Source organism: Mustela lutreola, chromosome 12, assembly GCF_030435805.1.
Source record: "Mustela lutreola isolate mMusLut2 chromosome 12, mMusLut2.pri, whole genome shotgun sequence".
NCBI classification, from domain to species: Eukaryota; Metazoa; Chordata; class Mammalia; order Carnivora; family Mustelidae; genus Mustela; species Mustela lutreola.
In genome coordinates this window covers 80,748,180-80,764,697 of record NC_081301.1, presented here as the reverse complement: position 1 = coordinate 80,764,697, position 16,518 = coordinate 80,748,180, and the positions used below count along the sequence as shown (strand labels likewise).

General features: G+C 44.9%; 1 protein-coding gene across 11 annotated transcripts in view; it reads left to right on the top strand.

Moving 5' to 3' along the window:
- Window positions 1-5,496: 5,496 nt before the first annotated feature.
- Window positions 5,497-16,518, top strand: part of LOC131812072 (transducin-like enhancer protein 4) — a 141,623-nt gene continuing 130,601 nt past the window's right edge. For 6 of the 11 annotated variants that reach the window (XM_059141116.1, XM_059141115.1, XM_059141119.1 and 3 more), the window contains exons 1-4: window positions 5,497-6,415; window positions 7,280-7,377; window positions 8,475-8,538; window positions 9,717-9,761. In XM_059141116.1, coding sequence (XP_058997099.1) covers window positions 6,371-6,415; window positions 7,280-7,377; window positions 8,475-8,538; window positions 9,717-9,761 — 252 coding nt within the window. In that variant the 5' untranslated portion in view covers window positions 5,497-6,370. Of the gene's footprint in view, window positions 6,416-6,806; window positions 6,959-7,279; window positions 7,378-8,474; window positions 8,539-9,716; window positions 9,762-16,518 lie in introns of those variants that run through there. The other 5 variants (XM_059141117.1, XM_059141121.1, XM_059141120.1 and 2 more) reach the window with 2 other exon arrangements.

Here is a 16,518-nt window from a genome sequence, read left to right as displayed (position 1 = left end):
AGTAATGTGCGCCCACTTGCCTTTTATCCACCAAATTAAGAAAAGACATCACAACACAAAGATAGCTTGGCAACCTCTACCACTAAACACAGAGGCAGCTGGCAGAGATGAGCCTCTGCCTCACCAGGCAAGTTCAGAGATTAGGCGTTCTCTTTGACGTTGATTCACTCAATCTTTTCAACTAAGGAGAATACTATAGAGTTATGCCCATCTTATCATAGATGGGAGAGCGGTGTGTAGTCAGTTATGGGGCAAATCAATTGCTGCTCTAGAAATGAATCCACATGTCCTGGATTCTCTATGATTATTGCTGTGCTACTGGTTCATTGAAGGCAGAACTTGACATTTCTGAATTGCATAAATGGCCTCTATTCAAATTAAAATGTACCCATCACTTAATAGTGGGGTTAGGCAGTGCCAGTGCTAAGGGGATGTCTCCCTTCATAGTCTGCATTAGCTGCCCCAAATAAAGGTAATAAATACTCTTTAATATGGAAAAGGATGTTTTCTTAGTCTTAGGGCCAAGTACGAGTAAGGGTGCTTACAGACCAGTTTCATATTTGTAATGATCCTGTCGCTCCCTGTTTACAATCCTTCCCCCACCCACATGGCTTTCCATTACACTCAGAATAGAAAACAAATGCCTTTATCAGAGGTCAAACATTCCATGTGACCTGGACCCATAGATGTGGCAGTGACCTGGTCCTATACTATTTTTACTTTTTTCGAAGCCCTCACATTCATCAACACTTCCCCAGATGGGGCCTTTGTATCCACCTGAAGCTTGCTGCTCAGCGGTCACTGCCATGGCTGCCTCTTCCTGGTAGCCCCTCTGGGCAGCCCACTGCCATCTGAACTACTCCATCTGCCCACCTTGCTTCCTTGTTTTACTTCTCTTCATAGCATGTACGACAACTTTCATATTACACGGTTACTCATTCAGCTGTTTGTCTGCCTTTCAATCAGAATGTAAGTCCCCAAAGGGAAGAGACGGTGCATATGTTGTTTACTGCATCAGCCTGAGTCCAATTACACAGTAATTTGAACAAGAGAAGTTCAATATAAAGATTTACTAATTATGACGGGAAATGGGAGTAGAGAGGGGCTGGGAAATAAAAGGTAAAGAGAACCCTGAAGAATGTAGAAATAGCAGATATAAAGGAAGAGCCATCCCTTTAGGGCTGACATAGAGGACTCAAGAAAGAGCCTCCCCAAGACACCCCCCGCCCAACACACACACACACACCCTATGGCTGAAATCCGACCTTGTTCTAGAGGGCACAGCTGGAGCAAGAAGACCCTGATGGACATCTCTGTTCTGAAACTTGCCGGAAATCCACACTCCAGAACTTACTGGAAATTGATTCTGGGGTGGGGGTGAGGGGAGGCAAGAAAGCCGTTCAGGGAATGTCTCAGCAGAGGCAGTTTGCTCTGAAATTACATAAGGTGGGGGTGGAGGGGATAGTGAGAGGTGGGGGTGTGGGGGGATCATGGAGGAAGCTACTGACTGCTGGGTGCAACTGATTCCCACCTGTGCTGTAGTAATCTGCCTAACCTGCAGGCAAAATCAGGAAGCAAAACCCTTTCCTCTTGTAAAGCCTCCCCAGCACCCTCTGTGGACAAAGCTTTGGTACCCTTTGACAAAGGAAACTATTTAAAGGGCCCAGATCTGTTTTCACAGAGCAGGCAAAGAGGATGAATTTGAAGCTGAGAGACAACAAATGAAAAATAGCCAATTTATTGTTAAATTCCCACATATGAGGCCACAAATTTTTTTTTCAAATAAATACTTGGTGGAGGGATACGTAATTTATAACAAAGAAGAGAAAATAATGAATAATGTGGTTGCTTTGCATACATCACATAAAGATTGGAACCCCAGGCCTAGCTTCCAATAGGAATGCTGCTGCTGAGCCCGCCCACATAAAAATTCTGGAGCTCCCCACTGTGTGTGATAAGATAAGCCCCCAGCTGACATCACAGCTTGGCTCAATAGTCTGTGAAAAGTGTAAAAATAGGGCCTCCTGGGTGGCTCAGTGGGTTAAAGCCTATGTCTTCGGCTCAGGTCATGATCCCAGGGTCCTGGGATCAAGCCCCATATCAGGCTTTCTGTTCAGCAGGGAGTCTGCTTCCTTCCCTTCCTCTCTCTCTCTGCCTGCCTCTCTGCCTGCTTGTGAAGGGGAACCACAGGGGTGCCTGGCTGGCTCAGTTGGAAAAGCATGTGACTCTTGATCTCCAGGTGGTGAGTTCGAGCCCCAGGTTGGGTGTAGGGATTACTACAAACAAACAGTCAAACAAACAAACTTGAAAAGACAGAAAAGCCGGAACAGAGAGTAGAAGAGTCAAAAGCAGCTCTTTGCCCCATCCACTCTCTGTGTTCTTCGGGGACCCTGGTGGCTTCATCTGGCATCTTTCTGAGACCTCACTGTCATGTAGATCTGCCAAATGAGCAAAGTGTGAATCACATCCAAGGGCAGTATTTCAAAACTGGACTTAATAAAAAGTAAAGAAACATCCTGATTTCTTGTTACTTTTCTATTGACACAAACTTTTGAAAGAGTTTAGGAGAATGCTTCCTGTCATTAGTTATTTGAGATTTCCTAACAGAGCAGTTTCCCCTTGGTCCACTAACCCTTTGAAATAGCTCTTCAGGTTCTATTACTAGGATTCTCATTCCCTGTCCTGGGATATAACTGTACAGAATCTCAATAAATATGGCCCAAATGATACAGAACCTTTTATACTGACACAACATGGTGTTTGCTCATGAATGCCATCAGCAGGTATTTACTGAGCATCAACTCTGTGCCATACATCATTCTCAGCATCTGGAGTGTGGCTGTGAACATAATCAAGTTCCAGTTCTTATGGAACTTTTGTTAACATTCTGGCAAGAACAGATAACATGGAACTTCCTACAGAGGCACCGTGGGTGATTTAACGAACTATTGAAAAGCTCCACTGGGAGCAAATAACCAACCCTAGAATAAGATGTGATTGTTGCTGGTGTTCTTAGAAAATTCACTTTCCTAGTGTAGAAATTGTATCACGCAAGTCTTCTAACTTTTGGTTCTCAGGGATGTTTCAAAAACAGTGCTGTCGGGGAAGCCTGGATGGATCAGGCGTTAAGCGTCTGCCTTCGGCTCAGGTCATGATCTCAGGGTTCTCCCCCTGCCACTCCCTGCCCCCTCTTCTCTATCAAATAAATAAATTAAATAAAACAAAAACAACAACAAAAACAGTGCTGTCCAATGGAAATATGTGAGCAACATCAAGGAATTTAAACCTTCCTAATATCTGGGTTTAAAAAATTAAAAACAAACAGAAAAAATAATTTTAGTAACATATTTTGTTTAAACAATTATATTCAAAATATTAGAATTTCACCATGTAATCATATAAATTATTGAGCTATTTCATGTTCCTTTTTTGTTGTTGTAATAACTCTTCAAAATCAGCGTGTATGTGTTCTTACAGCACATCTCATTTTGGACTGGGACATGGGACAGAGGAGATTCAGAAAACTGTCCAGAGTTCTCCATCCTTATCTGGGGATGGAGATAGTATTTGCTGAATTGAATTGCTGAAAGTATCTGGGGATGGAGTTCACATTGTGAAGATCATCACAGCCTTCGTTTGCACTGGCCCTCCCACAGTGCCCAGCACAGGGAGAAACCCATAGAATGTGTTAGGTTGGACATTAAGTCATTGATTTGTCCACTGAGGCTTGGGATATCACTAAGAAGATTGATTTTCCACCAACGGTGAAGCATCTCTGCCAATGTCACGAGTTAGATTAGGCAAATGACACTGAGAAGTAAACGTCCAAAGCAGACCCTTAAATTCGTCGTCAACTTGGCTTTTTCTGAATTCCTCCAAGCCCCCGAAAGGCTAGAGGCTCACTAGGAAAAGCTACCAGCCACAGCGACCCCCCTTAAACCAGGGAGTTACCCCTAGCTGGATGAAGCGTAAAGGTGAAGGCGCTCTCTGCCCGGGACCATCCTTTCTGCCCACGGAGTCTGTTCCCACCTCCTTAGCCCCTTCCCTAAAAACGCCTCCCCGCCCCCGCCATTTTCCCGAAATTTGTCCCGTTGGTGGCCGACCCGCCCTATCTCGCGGCCCGCGTGGCCCGGCCCGTTTCAGCCGCGTCAAACTTGACTTGCTCCTCCAAAGAGCAGGAGAGAAAGAGGGACAGTCTTGTTTCTGATCCGATGGAAAGGAGTATCTCAGGGGCGCAGCGGCGTTTTCTACCCTGTGCCTGCGTCAGGTACCTCATTGACACTGTCCTAGTGCAGGACTGCGGAATGCGGGTGGTCCCCTTCGACTAAATTTCTTTGGGAATCGGGTGACCCCTGTCCCCGGGCCTCCAGCCCCACCCCGAGACTCCACGGTTACGCCCCCGCGGCCCTCGAGGGGAGCGACTTGGGGGTGCTTCCTCTCATAGCTCCTTGGGGAAACCGGCCCCACTTCGGGGTTAAATGGCAATCACAGACCTCTCGGGGCTCGGAGGGGCGCCCTCCCCACCCGCGCCCCTGGCCCCCTGCCCCGGGAAGCGTCTCGCAGCTCAGTCTCCTGCTCTAAACAAGAACAGGGGCTCGAGTCCGCGTTCACACGGAAAATTATGCCGGCTCCAGCGGCGCGTAAAATTGATGTGAACCGAACGGAGTGGGATCGGCGTGATCCTCCCTCTCTTGTCTCAACAGGGGTTTCGGCGCGTTACACAAGGCCGAGCTTGTCTCTTTAAGGAGACATCGGACCCTAATTAGTCTGCATTCCTAGCGCGGCCGAGGACCGAGGGGCCGAGGGTGTTTGGGTTGGAGGGGGGCGGGTGGGAAGACGAGACTCGGAAGATCTTCTGACCAACGCTCGAGTCTTACCGCCCCCACCACCCTCTTTATTTTGCCGCCGCCACCGCCACCAACACCCAGTTCTAAAGATGCAGCCAGGGCAGCAGCAGCAGCATCAGCAGCCGCCGCCACCGCTTCTCCCAGGCCCACGTTACTTTGATTGACAGCTGAACAAATGTTTCCCCGGTTCGAACGCTCGCGCTAAGGAACGTCAGCCAAGACGAAGCTCCGCCTTGGGCGGGCCATCTCCGCTCCGCCTCCGCTAACCCCATCACGTTCCGTTCATTGGTCTGAACCGCGGACGACGCCCGGCCCCCACGTGGGCCTCAGCCCGGCCAGCTCCTCCCCTCTGGCTCGCCATTTGTCAGCAGTGAAATGATGGGCAGTAACACAGAACGGCGATTAATGTTCAGCCATCTCTGATTGGTTGCTGGAGACACCTACCGGGCCGAGGGTGGGCGGGGCGTTAGAAGGGCGCCCCAGAGCGGTCGCGTGGCGGGCCGGTGATTGTAGTCAATCTGGCCGAATCCTCGACCACGGTCGCTGGGGGTGGACTACATCTCCCGGGATGCTCCGCGGTCCCTCCGCGGACGGTTGTGAATATGTATCAGAATGTTAATGATTAGCTGCTGCTAAATTTGGTCAAAGAAGTCACCTACACAGAGCGTGTTGTTAGAGCTGTTCTGAGCGGGTGTTTGGGCTGTTGGCTGCTTGCTTCCCCCTCTCTCACACACTTGTATATTATTTTGAGGTGGTGTTCGCAGAGTTTGAAAGGAGAGAGAATTAAAAAAAAAAAAGCCGCAAGCGTTTCACTCTCTTTTATTTTTATAATCCCCTTCAATTTGGGGTTAAAAAAAAAAAAGACAAGAAAACAGGAAGGAAGAAAAATAAGGAAATGAGATGTGGTAAAAGAAGCTAAAAGGTGCCTTTTTAAAAGATCGTTGCTGTGAAGTGAAAAAATCTCCAGAGAAACCAAAAAGCACCGCCGAGACCTCTTCCGAACCAAAGGAGTTTGTGTTTGCTTTTAGGAAAGAAGAGAGAGATCATTCATTCGGAGGAATAACAACCAATTAAAAGACAAATAAAAAAAAGTTTGGAGTGGGACGAGCGAGCGAGCGAGCGGGCGGGCGGCGCTGCCGGCGGGCGCTGGTGCGCGGAGCTCGCACTTTTCCCGGCCCGGGGGAACGGCGCGGTAGCGGCGCTGGGCTCGGCGGGCGCGCCTCGGCGGAGCGAACGTCGGAGCGTTGCCGCGGGAGACGCGCGCCGGACAATGCCCGCGGCGGGCCAGTGACGCCCGCGAGGAATGCCGAGCGGCCCGGCCGCCCGCACCCAGCCGCCGCCGCCGCCGCCGCGCGTTCCTGCCGCCCGCGTCACGCGAGACCCGGCGGGGGCCGGGACCGCCCGAGCCGCCCCTCGGACCCGGCCGGCCGCCTCCGCCGCCGCCTCCTCCACCTCCTCCTCGGGGCCATTAAAGCCAATGAGCCGCGCGCCTCTGCCCAGCGCAGCCAACTAAATCGGTTTGGATGATTCGCGACCTGAGCAAGATGTACCCGCAGACCAGACACCCGGTGAGTGCGGGCGGCGGGGCGCGAGCTCGCCGAGCGCGGGGGGATTCCCCGCGTCGCCCCCTGCGCGCCGAGTTGTGTCTGGGGCCGAAGGGGCGGGGAGGGCGGCTCGCGCCCCGCGGCCCGCTCGGGGAGCTGCCTGCCGTCACCCCCCACCCCCCGGCGCGGTGGCACTCTCGGAGGGGGTGCGGAGAGGCAATTGAGTTGTAGCCATTTTCTTATTGTTGTCTTTGAAGCCCCTGGAAGCCGCGCGGAGCCGTTCGCCGTCCCCGCGCAGCGACTCCTCGGGGCGGGGGGGTCGGCGAGCGATGGAGGAGGCGCGACTCCGCGCCGGGGCGGGGAGGGCGCCCTCGGCGGCGGCGCGGCTAGTCCGGCTGCGGCTCGGGAGTCGGGGCGCCGGCCCCTCGCGCCGAGGGCCCCGGGGACGCGCGAGCGAGCCCGCCGGCCGGCCGCGGAGGGTGGCGGCCGCGTCTCCCTCCTCCCCCGACCTGACCGCGGCCAGACGCCATGGCGCGAGTCCCCCCGACGGGCCAGTTTCGATTCCGGGTGGGGTGGGAGTGGGTGCGGCGCGCCGGTCCCCGGTCGCCCGCGGTTGGCGAGGGAGCGGAGCGGGGTCTCGAACCCGCAGGGTCCGGGCCGGGCCAGAGCACGCGGGGGCCTGGGGCCAGCCAGAAACCAGCCCCTGTCGGCTGTGTGGCGAGGCCGGGGGTGGGGGGTGGGGGGGCGCTAGATGAGAGTTTTAATCGCTCTTTGCCTGCCTGCACGGTGACCCCCCCCTCCCCCGCTAGCGCCGCGTGGTATGTTTTCTCCATCTCCCTGCCTCGCCTGTGATGTGGGCTAATTAAATATTTTATTGTTGTTCTTTAGGCACCGCATCAGCCTGCTCAACCCTTTAAATTTACAATTTCCGAGTCCTGTGATCGGATTAAGGAAGAGTTTCAGTTTTTACAGGCTCAGTACCACAGGTAACGATATTGACTTTAGCTGATTCTCCTGTTTGCTTAGCTCTTGTCTCTCCACCCCCCCCCCCCAAACACACACAGACACCCCCCTCCCCTTTTTTTTGGCCTCCACAAAGGTGATATTATCATTTTTACTTGTGGGCAGAAAGGGCAAGTCAAGGCCTCTTTTACTCAGGCAGGTGTAAAGAAATTAAGCATTCTTTCCTTCTCCAGTAAATAAATAAAAAGGAGACAGAACAATCGAAACTGGGGAGACTTGGAAAATGCTGAGGCCAAACTTTCGATATTGATTTATTGGGGCCAGGAGAATGGAAGGTTGGGAAGATTCTGGGGCCTTTTGACTTCCTTGGTTCTTTATTACTCGGGGCTTGATTCCGTCTCACTTTTTTCTGCCATTCCACTGAAATACCGTGAGTTTAGAGCCCTGGGAAGTCACAAGTGAGCGATTTCATTACTTTTATGCTGAAAAAATGTTTTCTTCTTAGAGGCAGTTGTTAGAGTGCCTTTGACATATTTTTCTTTTCGCTGGCTTTCTAATGACGTGTAATTCTTATTTCTTAAATGCAAGAACCAAAAGGAGCCACTGAACCCGATCCACACTTTGCCCCTGGGTGGTGGTATTCAACTTGTCTCTGTTTTGGAGGCAACAAATAAGACATCATTCATGAGACATGATTGATTCATATTTTCATTAATCTCTTTGTGGAACATTAAAGAAAAAAAAAAACTCCCTTGTGACCTTTTGGGGGACTTAAATTTGCGCTTGGGTATGTACACATTGTTGTTTATTTTTGTTTTCTTCTTTCATTAAATGAATTTAGTGAATGTTCATTTCTGGATGTGGCTCCGGAATTAAATTGTCTAGAGGATTTTTTTTCTTAAACAAAAACCCCACATTTGATCCTCATTGAAAGGGCAAGTCCGGGCTGGTTCCAGTTACCCCTTTCTCTCCCACCACTTCTTCAGTAATGAGGGTGCTATTTAAGATCGTTGATTTGGCATTTTGTAGGTGATGATTTAGAGGAGGGAATGTCTATTTATATTTGAAGAATGTAAGTCAGGGTCTGCATTGTACTTAGATTTCATTATGTCTTGAACAGCCTGAAGCTGGAATGTGAGAAGCTCGCCAGTGAGAAGACCGAGATGCAGCGGCATTATGTCATGGTAAGAAAACTGTGTCACAGATTCAAAGTGCCTATTAGTTTAGGATACCAAAAGCAAGGATCTGTTCAGATTGCTGGAGGCTGTAGGATAGATCCCCGTCACAGCGTGCAAGTGCAGTTGGGGTTGTGGGAATGTGATCATTAGCAGCCTGTAATTCCAGGATGTTATAACTTGTCTCTGACAACCAGCTTTGATTTGAATTTTCAAAAAGTTCAGCTGCGTGGGGTATAATCCTCTGTGCTTTGTTTTTATAGACTGGAGGGGAAAAAAAGACCCTCATTTATGTTTTGTCGATAGTCACAAGCAAAATGTTTTTGCGTTAGTGGTTTTCTTTATTGTTTTACTGCTGTTGTTCCAAACAGTCTTACCAGTTTTTCTGTATACAGTTTGACTTTTAAGGTTTCATTTCTTTTAGAAAATAATGATGGACATCAAAAGACACCAGATGCCTTTTCACATTTTTCTCGCTTTTTATGTTATGTGTGTGTGTGTGTGTGTATTTGCATGTGTTTTGTGTGTTTTCATTTTCTGTGGTGTTACATTGGTTTGAAGCGTGTTGTCGTCTCCTGTATAACCGATTTGTTCTGTCAGAATTTCTGTAATGACAGTTACGCTACACATCCAAAAAAAAATCAGATCTGCTTTTTCAGAAGTCTTACCAAGCATGTTTTTATGCTTGTTCATAAAGGCTCCAGAGTAACTCCTTCATTTCCTATCAAGCCTTTTTCCTTTGAATGTATGAACATGAGCAGTACGCTAAAAATGAGAAACGGAACTCTGAAATAGCATCACCTTTCTGAATAGTTCTTTCAAAGCATCAGCATTTGTTATGAGACACTCGCCATTAACTTGCCCGCTGTGCCTAGGAATTTGAGTCCATATGGTACTAAATTTTCAACAGGTCTTACTGATTCATCCGCTTGTGATGTATAAAGACAACTGGAGATTTTAAGAATGCTACATGTGAAGTTGATTTTCTTAGTTTTGTGAGTTACTCTCTTAGAGTCTGTGTCTTAGGGTGGCTGCTAGTTTATTCAGTTCCTCCTTAGCATAGGTATTGTGGATATTTTGCTTTAGGTGAGGCTTTTATGTTTGTTTTAAACATACTTGAGGCATTTGAAACAAACTAGGGAGACTGATGAAAGGCACGAAATTAATTGCTTTCCCTTCTTTGACAGTATTATGAGATGTCCTATGGGTTGAATATAGAAATGCACAAGCAGGTAAGTTACTTCTTTATAACCATTATAACCATTTGAAACGATAATAATACTGTGCACTTTAGAAAGAAAATTGTATGTTTTGCAATTTTATTCTTCATGTTTTTGTGATTTCCTGTATTTTGAAAGACTACTCAAGGGAATACTATCTTTTCAGGTGTGGTTCTCCATCCTTTTTGCATTTTGTCCTGAGTTTAATCATTTAAAAACGTGACGTAAAATGTCTGAATGCATATTCAATTTTGTCCACTTTCAAAAGCAGGATGCTAAATTTTAAAAAATGTCTTGTTTTTCTTTTGAAGGAGTTAATTTATGTATTTTGGGCATTGCAAACCTGTCGTAGGAGAGGGCTTTTCTTAGAAAATATTAAGAAGAGGAACTGTAAATTGTGTGGAACCTTCCTTGGCTTGGTGTGAAAGAATGGATAGTGGGTGAGCTGGGAGAATTCACAATGAAATCTGTGTCGCTACAAAAGAAATTGATGTAAAATAAAATCCTGGTACCAGTCCCCCGAGGATCCTTATTTGGGTCTTAACCAGGAACTATAACTGCACTTCCAAAATTTGTACAGGGTAAATTGAGCTTGATAGGAGCGTGTGATAGTGCTCAGCACTGGGCCTTCACATCTAGTAACTAGTTCAGCCAAAAGAAAAAGACAAAACAAAACAAAAAGATAATGATTAGTCAGAAAGTGTTGAGAGGTATGACTCAAACAGCCTTTTTTTTTTTTTCCCCCTTTAAGAAACCGAGTAAAATGGGGTTTGGTTTAAATTTTCTACATAGAAAGGGAAGAGGTATATAAAAAATAGTGCTTGGCAATAATACTCTATTTTTAATGACCTCCTAGTGAAACTGTTTCAGGTCTGTCTCATCAACTATTTCACAGTAGGTGTGTATGTATTTACCTGCTGGGAAAAGATGAGGGAAAACTTAATGCTTTTCCTTTCTTATTTATACTCTTGGTAGATACCATTACTCTCTAAGTTTAAAACATACAAAATAATCACTTATTATTAGGCCTTTAGTACTTATGGATTCCTTTCTGATATACTTAATCACCACGTACTTGTAGATAGTAGATCTGTCAGAGATGACTGGTGGACAGGAAAAGGCATTGGAGAAACAGTATTTGAAAACAGAAAGTTGGAAAAAAAGATGAGTCGTCACTTATGCTGAGGATCTTTTATTTCAGATACTCTTTTTACTTCATAAGCTATTTAATTATGTCAATATTAACATTATAGTTTGCCGCACGTTAAAATTAAGTGCTTATTTTAGCATCTTTGCCATTTCTGTTTAGATTCATAATGTAAGTATCTCCTGCTTAACAGAAAACCGTCAAGCTTATGTATGGACTCCCCTTAGCTCTACCTTACAGGAATAAATTACATAAGAGATACAGTTTGTTAATTATGCTCATTACATGGCATTTTAGGTCTGGATCTCATACATGTGTTTCTTTCTTTCTTTCTTTTTTTTTTTTGTCCTCACCCCACCGTCCAAGATTAATTAGTGTCTTTTTCAAGATTGTGCCAGATGATTAATGTTCTTTTATTTTTCCTCCTGTATCTTATTTACCATAACACTTACTTTCCAGATCTCTTTATACAATTTGCAGTTTTGAGAGACACAGAGCTTGTATTTGATTGTATGCATTTCTTGGGGGGGTTGATATGTGTGATCCCTTAATTTTACACATTTTGTACCTCTGTAATTCTGTCATCCACTTGTCCAGGTGGCCTCAAATGCCATCCATTTAAAATTGAGAATAGAGTACATTTTCCCTTTTTTTTTTCTTGCTTTTAAATTCAATCATATCAAGAATCCTGAGGGCAGTTTATCACATTATGAAATACAGACAGCCCTGCAAACCACCTACTTATTATATTTTCTTTCTTTCCCCCCTTAAGCACAGAGGCATATCTGTCTTTATTTGTTTTCCTAGGCAGACAGCCTTGGTTCCTCTTGGCCTCTCTTCCAGATGCACTCGCTGGATACCCTCGTAATGGAAAGCAGCAATAATGCAGGGAAGTTGCCCTGCGGCATAATTGGGCCTAGTTCTCAAGATCGGGTTAGGCTTATTCACTTATTAGATTTGTGTCTCTGAAGGGTTCAAGAGTAGGAGTCCCCGGAGTCCTTGGAAGTACCCTAGTAATTGGTGGCCCTGAGATTCGAAACCTTTGTGTATTTTTTGGTTAACGCTCCTGTTCTTCTTGGCTGCTGCCAACCACAGAGTATTTATTTTTAGAGAAATTTTTCATTGGAACAGAAAATGATGGCCGTGATGGAGTCATGACTCTGTGACTTAGCAGACTGATAAAAGGATAAAAGCACAGAGCAGGGACAAAACAGGGTTGGGGGTCTGGTATTATGGGCCCTCCCCTTTCTGTATGATGTTCATCGTTAGTCACCCTGTGTTGATTCTGATAGAGAACTATAGAGTGAAATCTATGGGGAATTTGTCATTCTGAAATGAAAGCTAATGTAATTAGTACCAATTAAAGTACATTTAGTAAATTGGATTTAATCTTAATTAAGCCTGCATAATGTTGCCAATTTTTAACAATTATGTTTGAGAACATAATTAATTTAAATTTTGGTAACTGAGTAAATAGCATTAGTCTGGTAGAATTAGTTGATTTTTTTTTTTTTTTTTTTTAAAGGGGAACTCGGTGACATGACATGGAATTAGAGCATAAAATATGAATCTAATTTCTGGTACTCTTTAGTGGGATCGATAGAACTGAGCAGAGGAAGCTGGGGGAAAAAAAGAAACAGAAAAGTTAGGATGGACTGTTCTAGGCCCTGATGTGAATTTATATTTCACCACTGTCTTTAGTTCCAACATGAACATGAAGATGACAAATGTGACATGGTTAGAAATGACACATGTTTTATTGTGATGTCTTCATATTGGAATTTTTTTAAATGGAAGAACGTTGACCTTTATTCCCTAAAGATTTCCCTAAGTGTGGGGTTTTTTGTATTCTTTTTGTTGTTGCTGTTGTTCTGGATGGACCAGTTGGCCCATGGTTTAGTTGTTACTTTCTTGGCTGATTGTTCCTCTTTATAAATACAGTGTGGCTTCTAAATGGGTCAGTGGCCATGGGCAGAACAGGGTGATGCGTGCACTTGATAACATTGCTAAATACTGCCCGTTCCCATCCTTTACCTGTAACACTGTAATTAAAGAAGACCTCCCTGATTTAATCTGACAGCAGCAGTTACCACTTTAGAAAGCGAATATTGGATATAGATTAGGAGCAGTAGGTATGTGAGTTCCATCTATAGGAAGTCTAAATGGAGATGAATATACCGCATTTTGAGAATGTCACGGGACTTTCTCATAGTCAATATTCTGTAGTCTGAAGGTTGTTTTTGCTTCTAAAAAAAATTGAGCTTAGTATTTGAATTTTAGAATTTGGAACTTTTGGAAACCTACAACATTTAGAACCTAAAAGAAGTGAACACTGCACATTTGTATACACATGTCTATGTGTTTGGGGCCACGCATGTGTATATATATGTGTGTGTATGTATGCATGTGTGTAAATGTATGTGTGGATAGATACATAATTGTTATTTTTTAATCAGAGCAGGAAAACTCCTGTTTGACTGCAAGCCATGTAAATTTTATTACAAGACTTGGGCCACAACCATTTGAGTGCTCCTAAAATATTAATTGAATAGAAATGAAAGGGCCTTGCCAACTGATAGGATATCATAATCATAGCCTCTCTGGTCGATGGTAAATGATGATAAATGACATTAGGAACCTTTTAGCAAACTGTAATAACTACAAGGAGGGAAGCAGTATGGATTTGCATTATATCTGATACCCTCTAGTACCAAGTGGATTGCCAATACTGCTTGTTTAGCATTTTCTAAGGGCAATAGGATATTGATTTCTGACTTACAAGGAACAGCTCTATTTTCACCATTGAAAAGTATTGCAGGTTGTTAAGAAGAAATTGACTTGAAGAGGCCGACTGCTGCCCATCATGGAGCAAATAAAGCAAAACTGCCGAAGCATGGTGGAGCAGCGAGACGGGCCCTCAGCAATTTGTTGCTATTAATTTACCATGCTCGACAGCAAATCAATCGGCATCTACTTCATCTGCTGGAGAAAATGCTGTCCAGGGCAGATAAAAGGCTCGGCATGGTACAGAGAATAGACTGGATTGGCCAAAAGGAGGCTGAAGTTAATGTGTAAATAAGTGAAATGAAGGCCACTGTTGCAGAGGAAGCTGTTGTTAATTAGTTTGGTGCTTTTTTTAGCAAACTATTTTAGAAAGTAGCCTAGGATTTGAAGAGTAAAATGAGATTTATTGAGGTTGAAGTAATATATGACTGGCATGACATTCCAGCCTTGAGTGGACTTGGGTGCACTAAAGGTGCAGTAAATTTATTTGGGGACAGAACTTGCAGTGGAAGTCCATTTGTTTAAAGTTCCGTTTTGATCAGATTTCCTCTAAGAAAACTAATTAAAAAAAAATACATTACTGGTTTCTTGCACATCTCCTGTCTTAGACTATAGGCTCTTGGATTTGGAGGATTAGGTGCAGAGAGTAGGTGTTCGGGACTGTGTATTGTATTCTCCTACAGTGACTGATTATTTTTTTCAGCAGTGGATGATTGAATTCTTGTATGGCAATGAAAGTGAGCGATTTCCGAAGGTGGGATGTTATAGCCGAAAGGAATAAACCAATGAAAAATTTACTTGACAGGATTTTTGTTTGCTTTATAAACATGAGGGAATAGTCTAGGGCGTGGGGAACAGAGGATGCACACTGCTGCACTGGAAAATCTCAAAGGGATTACAAGTAAAATTTTGATGACTGTGCAAAAACCCTCCAGGTACAATTAGAAGAGGGTGGGGGAGGGGCTTCTTGGGCTTTTGTGTGTGTTTTTCATTGAGACTTAAAGCCACCTCTTCTATTTTAGGACTACTTAGCCTTCAGTAGTACTTCACAATTAATATTAACCAAACAGGTTATTGGTGGTGGTTTTTTTACCTCTGGCATGTCTGATCTGGACATTTTGGGATAGGGACCCAGGCTCAGTCCTATTTAGTAAATCTAGGTAATACGTAGATTTTATGTTTTTCCCAAAACTCTTGAGAGGATCTAGTCTTGGGACAGTTGATATCAAGTTGGCAGTGCCTTGAACAGGACCCAGTGAGCTGCCATTTTACTTGTCACAAGGCTTCATGAGGAGCAGATCTGTGAGGAGGAAATTTAACCTGTCAGGGTATGTACATAATTAGTGTTTTCTGGATGGCGTGGGTTTCCCCTTTTTCTCTTCTCACATGTCGAGTGCTGAATTTTCTTTTTTTGAGATCTTATAGAATATCTGAAGATTGTTCACCTAAAGCAGTGATCGTTGAGTGGAATTGGAAATTCCTTTCAGTGGAAGTAAATGTTATTATATATCTGGCATGTGCTTACCGCTTATCTGGGCACACTGCCAAAATTCTTTAATTCTCACAATGATCCTAAGAAAGGGATTATGTCCAATCAAAGGGTGATTAAACAGGATCAGATCTGCACCAGGTGATATAGTTATTAGGGAGTGGATTCAGGATTCAGATGAATTCACCTGGGAGGTTGTCTCTTGGGAGACAGGTCTGTCCTGGGTTGGAGATTTCAGGCCGCCCTTTGTTCCAGGAATGGAGCGCCCTTGGGAGGCTGGGATAGGCCTGGGATTTGTCATGAAGTCACTGAACTTTGGGCTCATACTCAGAATCCCTGGAGTGTCCGTCAGATTGCTTTCAGTGGGTGACAAGATGAGGGCCGCTTTCCCGGGGCGTCTCCCACAGCTGGGCTGAGGAGAGCTGACTGCTGCTGAAGACCGAGTTTGCTTCCTCCCTGGGCAACCTATTTTTCATTTGTTTATAAACTTGTTCTTCCATTTAACTTTTATCTTTTCCTTGTGGCTTCTAAAACTATGCCTGAAGACAAGGGGCTGTTTGTTAATCACCATCTTGTGGGTTTTTGAAGGGGAAAACAGGGAGGGGAAAATGTGATGTTTTGTGGCCTCTTTGTAGTTCAGAAAGAGGTTCTTAGATGCCGGAAATCACACATAGCTCAAACTAAAATGAAGGCAAATATTTTGCTTTTACTAATAAAAGATTTTCTTTGCAGCTTTCAAACAAAAGGATATTTCCTTCCAGTGCCCCTTAATTCGTACTGGATATTGTTTTTATTTATCTTCTGGGCAAAGTTCTTTGTATCTTAAGTAATAATACCTTTGAGCTGGGTTGGACTATCTTGTGTCTTTAGGCGCTGCTGCAGCCATAGTGAAATCCGGAGATCGTGCTGGCAAAGAGTAATGTTCTCACATTCTTCATTTCCCCTTTTCTCTCCTAGAATTTTACTTTTTTTTTTTTCCTTTTTGTACAATAGGATAGGTAAAGTCCATTGGGAATGAAATGTTTAAAATGTGCACTTAGGAGTTATATGTGTGTGTATGTCTGCGTGTATTGTTTAATGAGGACATTTTTACTACCTTTGATATGACTGGCTAGTCTGATTTATTGCTCCAGGACAGCAGTAATAGGTTTGATGGTGACGGAGCGAGTAGAGGGGATGTGATTTTTTTAGAAGGTGCTTTCCCTTGATCCCCTTTTGCACCTCCACTTCAAAAACCTAGCACTCAGGGCGCCTGGGTGGCTCAGTGGTTAAAGCCTCTGCCTTCGGCTCAGGTTGTGATTCCAGGGGTCCTGGGATCGAGCCCCACATCGGGCTCTCGCTCAGCAGGG